Here is a 7,428-nt window from a genome sequence, read left to right as displayed (position 1 = left end):
AAATTTTTTTTTTTTTTTTTTTTTTTTTTTTTTTACAATATTTTCTGTTGACTTTGTATTTTCTCCTGCAGACGTGACAAAGTTTGGTTTGAGGAGCATTTCTTGGTGATTAAAATTATTACGCCAGATTATAAACATTCAACTAAGCTAGACAGCAGCTTATAACTCATAAATACAGTTGATTTTATACTAGAGACAACTTTCTGTAAAATCTCTGGTTACAGTTTGCATTTTACTCTAGAAAAACGGTTTTATAAAAACAAAATAAAAACTGGACGGTGGTTCTGCGGCAGTCTGCGGCGAGGCTGATTTCCACCCACCGTTGTGTGTTCGCGTCGCGTCCCGGTCTAAGCGGAGCCGTCTTTGGTTTGCCGGATGTCTGCGACGCTCTCTGGGACTCTGGCCACCATGCCCTCCAGAGACTTGGTCAGGCAGATCTGGCAACCCAGACGAGATCTGCAGCAGAGCAATAAATACACAATATTCAACTTCAGCTTCCACATTTCACCAAACAACAACAACTAGCTTTGGAGCAGGATTTACACCCAGGTCCTGTTTTCTTTGTCCAAAATTTCTCATTTTCTCACAATAGAAAATGTAAAGTACAAGACACAGTGTTTGTCTTCTTTTAACCAACCTTTAACAAAAGGTAAAATTATGTTTATTCAGAAACGTTTACTGAAATGTTTCACTCTATTAAACTTGACTAAATATAGGAAACAGTTTAAAAGAATCTGGTTATTATTACTGGAAAGAATAAACCCAAGAAAAAATAAAAATTAGATGCTTTTCTCTTAAAAGAGCAAACGTGCAAAATCAACAACATCTTAGGACAACAAAAAAATGAAAAGTAGAAAATTTCAGCCCAAAAACTTCAAAATTTTAGTTTCACACACTGACAATTTTCACCTTTTGCAACTCAGAAATTTACTAAACTAAAAATGATTTGACATTTTTTCCTACATTTGTGAATTCAACTCGGAGGTTTTTTTTGGCAGAAATTTCCAACTTTTTAATCAAATTTAACTACTTTATTTGCTTAATTTACTAAACTAGACAAAGTCAATTTCAAATACACACTTTTCTATTTCTATGGAGTGAATTCTTCTATAACTGCATATTTAAAATAGACCAAAAACATCCATAATAAACACTATTTAAATTTATGCTTTCATCAACAAATATGGATTTCTGAACTCTTCCTGAGTTAAAACATTAATATTGTTATTTCTAAATTAATATAAACTTGTTTGAGGTCTGAAAGCGCTGCGTCTGTTTTGTGATTTTTCTGCAAATAAAAACTTAATTTTTGCTTTGAATTTCAGAGACATGTTGTCAGTAATTCATAGAATAAAAGAATAATGTTCATTTTATTCAAACATAAACCTATAAAAAGTAAAACCAGAGAAAATGATCATTTGGTTTCTTAATTTCTTCCAGAGCTGACGGTGAAGTTGATCCACTATTTTATCCACAGCAGAAGTATAATTGATTCTTGTGTTAAAATGTGTTTTATGAAGTGATGAAATAAAACATTCCCGTTGCGTCTCGTGTGCTTCCTTACGTATCGGTCAGGCCGTAAGCCAAGTCCAGCATGTCCATCTCCTCGTCTGTGACTGGCCCCAGCTTCTTGTACACCTCTTCGTCGAAGATCAGGTGACACGTGGAGCAGGCCAGGGTTCCCTCACACGCTCCTGAAACCCAGAGAGCAGCTCCTTCATCCCGCCGTCTGCTCGCCATGACATCATCAATATTCATCTGTGGTGTTTTCCTACCAAACCCGTCAAAGTCCAGGTCTTCGTTGATGACGACGTCCAGCAGAGAGTCGCCAGGCGAGGCCTTCACTGTGATCTTCTCCCCGTCCCGGTTGATGAAGTGGACCGTCACCTTGCTGTCCGACCTGAAAATTTCACATAATTATCTAAACACATGACACCGAGCGGTTTTTTTATTTTACTCAAATATTTTCAACAATTTCCTACATTAACTAAGCATGCTAGCTGGAGCCAAACAACAAAGTATCGAGCTCTGCTGAAGGTTAATAAACAAACCTAAGCAAGTATGGTGCAAAAACACAAGAAAGACAAAATGAGAGGAAAAAAAAACAGGGGAAAACTCTCCTAAATCTACATTTCTGTTTGTGTATACAAACATAAATACTAAGGAGACAGCTAACAATTATCTATTTTATTACAATTAAAATCAGGAAAATAATTGCCATATTATTTTGATTTTTGACATAATACAATAAAACATGTAAACAAAAAAATAATTCAATTCCTTTTTATAGTCAAAATGTACATTTTATTCCCTAAAATGTGATAATCCTGTACTAATCTTTATTAGTAACTGTATAGAAAAAGGTTCTTAATATGAGATTTTATTTTACATAGTTTGAACAAGGTGAAGCTGAAACTGCCACTTGTTTACGTATATAAGGTTCTCCATCTTAAATGCAAAATATGTATATTTATTCATATAGTTCAGATTTAATTACTACTCTGTTGTTTTTTCATCAAGTTACCGCATTTAGCGTCTGTATACGTTAGTTAATAATTAGTCGATTACTAATTGACAATTAGTTGAATAATAGATTAATCGGCTCTAAAACTTCATCAAAACAAAAATCCTTTAAACGCAGACTTGGACAAAGCATGCATTCACAAGTGTGTTGCACCAAACATGCAGTTTCTTCTGCAACCAGCAAAGTGCAGCAAGCAAATTACACAAATATTATCCTTGAACCTTTTTGGACGAAGCTATGAGGTCAAGAAAAAGTAAAAGAACTGAAGCCAACCAAGGAAAACAGCCGGCTTCCATCAAATCACTGCAAAGAGGAGCGCTTCTGAGAAACACCAGCTGAGCAACAAGTCCCAATTAGTGTAAATGCATTAAAATAATTAAGCAGAGGATCTGAACGACTGACGTGTGATCAGGACCAACAGCTCAGAAACAGGCTGGAGACTCTCCATACAGTTTGCTTCTTTCACATTTGAATGCTGAGAAATGTACATTCCCTCCTCATTAGCATGAATGTTCTCAATTTGGTTGAATTTAGATTTTAGCTAAATGCAAAAAAAATCCAAACGTTTTAGCTGACAGTTTCAGCCATCATTTTAGCTCAATATTTAAATACTCTTCTAAACTAAATTGGCAGAGTTCAAATTTTCATATTTGTACATCAATTCAATAACTTTTCTGTAGTTTAGAAAATTAATCTGCAACAATAATAGTTCACTTTTTAAGTTAGCCTGCACAAAAATTACACAAAATATGAACTTGTATTCAATTTAATAAATTAGCCTTAGAAAAATGAACATGCTTTGCAAAATAATTTTCCTTGACACTTATTTCTTTGCAATTAGTTATCACATAGTTAAACACATAACACATCTTTACAAACTTCTGCTAGTGTGGAGTAAATCTGTTCCAGTTTAACCTGGCAGTATGCCTGTAAGATAAAACACAGGGCAAAGCTGATCCACCGCTACCAGCGGCCTGCCTGTCAGACACTGAGAAGGGCAAATTAACCTGCGAACGTGCACTGCGCTACCGAGAGGGGCGTAGCGAAACACTCTTTTGAACGTAAAAAACTGTTTATAAATGACATTATGCCTCTTTCTCCAACATCCGCACAGCTTGAATACACTTTCAGCGAACATTTTTGAGTTTTTAGTTGACCACTAACCTGTAAAAATACAGAAAAAGCGCAGCGGCAATGAACATCGTGTATCGTTTGTCGTCCATATTGGGTCTGACGTAAAGACGCAATATGGACTTTCACAAAGGTTCCGTAGGCATAATGCTGGCATTTATAGTTGGTTTTTTTTTCCTCCGAGCATTTAAAATAAGGTGTACAATCTATCAGAAATAATAGAAAATTACGACAATTTTGCTACTCATAAAAAAGTGGTCACACAATTATTTTACAATTTTTATATTACAATTATGTCGATGTGTGTCTGTCCCCATCAAATAAAGTTAATAATAATAATAAATCACTACAATAGTTCAAATGCGGACTTAGTTTGGATATTTTGGACGAATTTAAACTTGTGCATTTATTTGTTGCTTAAATATTTTTTTATATTGTTTCATAATTTAAATTTAGAAAAACAAGGCTTTAACAGTAGCATCCTAGAGACTATTTTCTCCTCCTATCCTTTTAGTAAAGTGAATTTAAAATCCTTGTTAAGTGATCCCATTTGTGAATGAGTGATGCCCTCAGATGCCTCCTCTGAACCTTTAAACTTGATGACTTGCTCCAGGTCTCAAGACCAGGGAGAACCCCGACTAATCAGCTTAAAAAAACAGAAACCCTGGTTATAAGTCTGCAGCCAGCTTTGCCCTGCACTGCGTGACCTTTACAGGCCAAACACGTGCAACCGAGTGAAATGTTCAACTTTGGACAACAGCATGGATTCCTTGACATGTTATCCGCAGGATGGTCACAACCGGACATTCTGATCTGACATGTGTGTCAGAGCGGCCTGCTGGGGAGGGCCAAACCTTTACCCTGAGCGCCTTCTCGCCTCTCATTATACAATTAAACTCGCTGTTTGTCCCTGTGGAGCTCAGCTCTGGACGCAGCCTTCACACGAGCACGAACCTGGATCAGTGCAGCCTTGTGGCAGATGGAGGCTTTCTAACGACGCCGCCAATCAACTAAAATCCAAACTATTTGCTGTTTCAGTGTGTAGAGTCAGCATCTTTTGAAATTAGAAATTTATTTCGAACATGATACAAATATAAAAAGTAATATAGTACACAATAATAAAAGTGAATAGAAAAGAAGAAAAGAAGGAAAAAAATACAGATATCTGTTTCAGTTAACATATCATGCTCTTAACTTATCAACTAAATAAACAGTTTTTAGAGTCCATTTTTTTCCTGCACTGCAGGTTTCAGGACGCCATTTTGGATTTCCACTAAAGTGCCATTTCATTTTTACAACTTTTTCTTGATATTTTAAAAAGATTACAAGTTAAATTTACCAGCAGGTTTCTAATCTTGTTGCGCTGAAACGATTAATTGGATTAATCGATTGTTGAAACAATCGTCAACTAATTTAATTATCGATTAATTGCATATGGACTCAAAAAAGGTAATTTGATGAAAGAACAACATGCTCCAGGGCAGAAATTAAGCCAAAACTGAAAAAATACATATATTTAGCATTTAAGATAAAGGAAAGAAACAGTTTACCTTTTGCTATCTAATTTGAATGTATTTTTTTAGCTGCATATGCATCTTTTGTTACAAATCATCAAGCATTTTTGTTTATCATTTTAAAAAGGAATTGATTTGTCTATTTGCATATTTTAATAAATTTCACATATTGTATTAAAAAGGCTTAAGTGGCTTGAAGAAAAATCGGCAGGGAAAATCTAACTTTACTTCATTCCCAACAAACTGCTGCCGACATGAGACACAGTAGTGGCAGGATCATTCTGTGGGTCTTTCACAGTGAAAATTTGAGAGGAATTTCTCTGGAATGCTATTGGAAACTTGGTGGTTTTGGAAACTTGGTGGTTTTGAAAAGGCGACTTTTTCAAACTTTACACGCCTAAAAAAACACCAGTCAAGCTCTGACATGTCTTCATAAGTGCCCGACTTGACGTCACACACACATTAAATGTTTCACACAAAACCAGCAGTTTTGTAAAAATAATTCACTCAATGTTTTGTATTCAAATTAAGCTGAATCAAACACCAACTTCATCCACCCCTTACAATAGAGATTAATATGAGTCTACAGCAAAGATACAGGAACATTTCCTCCGTTTTTCGCTCTAAGCGGCTCACGTCGTTCCCGTTAGTAAATATTTAAGTGAATAACTCACCTGAGTGGCCGTGTTCCGGTGGTGAAACTCCGCTCCGCCGGCTGCCAGGCTCCCCGCGGCACCGCCGAGCTCCTCCGCGAATATTCCCGTAAACTAACCTGAGCGAGCCGCCTCGCCGCCGTGACTAAAGCCATTGGAAGAGGAGACAGGAGGCTGTAAAATAAAGTGTTAAATATGCGAGCAGAGGCAGGTTCGGAGTCTGCTGTCCGGCGACCGACTAGCAAATGAGACCTCAAACTTTGGTGTGGAGAGAAGCTAGGCTAGCAGCCGGGCTAGCTTGTTTTAGCAGCGAGAAGTCACTCTGTCACTGTCGTCTTCATTGCGTAACATGTAACATATGGCCGCTGCTGGCTGTATCTGGCTCAAAATCAATTGGCTGATTAACTTGCCGGCCAACAATGCCTGGGTTAGCGATAAAAACTCAAAGTAAGCAGACGCTATCTACTATAATCACACAGTGCCCTGGGTTATGCAGTCAATTTTCAGTTGCTAAAGGTTTCCGTAGCTAGTTCCCCTTCAAAAAACAACAGAGAAATAGCACCGGCCGTCACCATCGCCGCCATATTGTGACGGGCACTATTTTTAAAAAGGCCTAGGAATTGCGGTTCTTGCATCTGGGGTTGTAGTTGATTTCCAATAAATTATATAATAAAGTTGTATTTTGTCGGTGACTAACACCAAAGTCTTAACAATATTTATCCATTGCCTCTTTTCTAACTCATTTGCCTTATTATTTGGTCTTTATCCAAATTTATGCCAAAAGTTACACCGGTTATTTTAATATTTATTATTTTCACATTATATTCACATTTTTCTGCCACCCTCGCAGAGTGTTTGAAAATACACCCACATTTAATTCACAATTATTTGGCGGGACCGGATTGTTTTCGCTAAAAATGATAATAGAACAAAAGCAATTCCCTTTAAATGTACTGTATAAGTATTTTTGTTTTCCAAAGTTATTGCAAGAGATATTTATAATTTGTTGAATATGGAGCTAAATTTTATTGAATACAGTACAGTGAAACAAAGATTATTTGAATAATTTGAAGGATACAAGAGTGGAAGTGCCATAGCGTATGTTAATCTCTGACTTCAAAACATATAAATAATCTGAAAAAGTATTATTCTGGCATTTAGCAAAATATAAATATTTGCGTAATCCCAACTGACCTTCAACATGAAGGATGCACATTATGCATCCATTTATGATTTTTGCACAAATGCTCCAAAAATTTGACCTGAAATCACAATTAATAAAACAAAATAATAATATTTTGCACATAACAAATTACAGATATACTATAAATACTACTTCTTTCTACATAAATAACATGTCTACAAGAATAGTTGCATTTATTTCAGAGAGCTTGCCACTCACAATATGGCGGGCCTAAGAAACCTAAACTTTTCCATGTCTGTTAAAAGCTGACTAAAAGCTTTAACAACAAATATTGCGGCCTTAGTCTATTTGCTGTTATAATTGCATGCTTTCAAAATGAAACAAAATAGCAAACACATACATACAAACTAGTTTGGGTTTAATTAAATAATTTTATTTCACTTTAATTTTGAAAGTAATATC

General features: G+C 35.9%; 1 protein-coding gene across 1 annotated transcript; it reads right to left on the bottom strand.

Moving 5' to 3' along the window:
- Positions 1 to 3: 3 nt before the first annotated feature.
- LOC103155849 (adrenodoxin) lies at positions 4 to 6,390 on the bottom strand. The gene is made up of 4 exons (XM_007577722.2): positions 5,844 to 6,390; positions 1,776 to 1,900; positions 1,565 to 1,694; positions 4 to 456 (listed from the first exon to the last, which is right to left on the bottom strand). Exons 1-4 carry the CDS (start codon positions 5,975 to 5,977, stop codon positions 348 to 350), a joined length of 498 nt encoding a protein of 165 aa, XP_007577784.1. The 5' UTR covers positions 5,978 to 6,390; the 3' UTR covers positions 4 to 347.
- Positions 6,391 to 7,428: the final 1,038 nt, after the last annotated feature.

Source organism: Poecilia formosa, unplaced genomic scaffold, assembly GCF_000485575.1.
Source record: "Poecilia formosa unplaced genomic scaffold, Poecilia_formosa-5.1.2 Scaffold451, whole genome shotgun sequence".
NCBI classification, from domain to species: domain Eukaryota; kingdom Metazoa; phylum Chordata; class Actinopteri; order Cyprinodontiformes; family Poeciliidae; genus Poecilia; species Poecilia formosa.
This window is presented reverse-complemented; position numbering and strand designations above follow the sequence as displayed.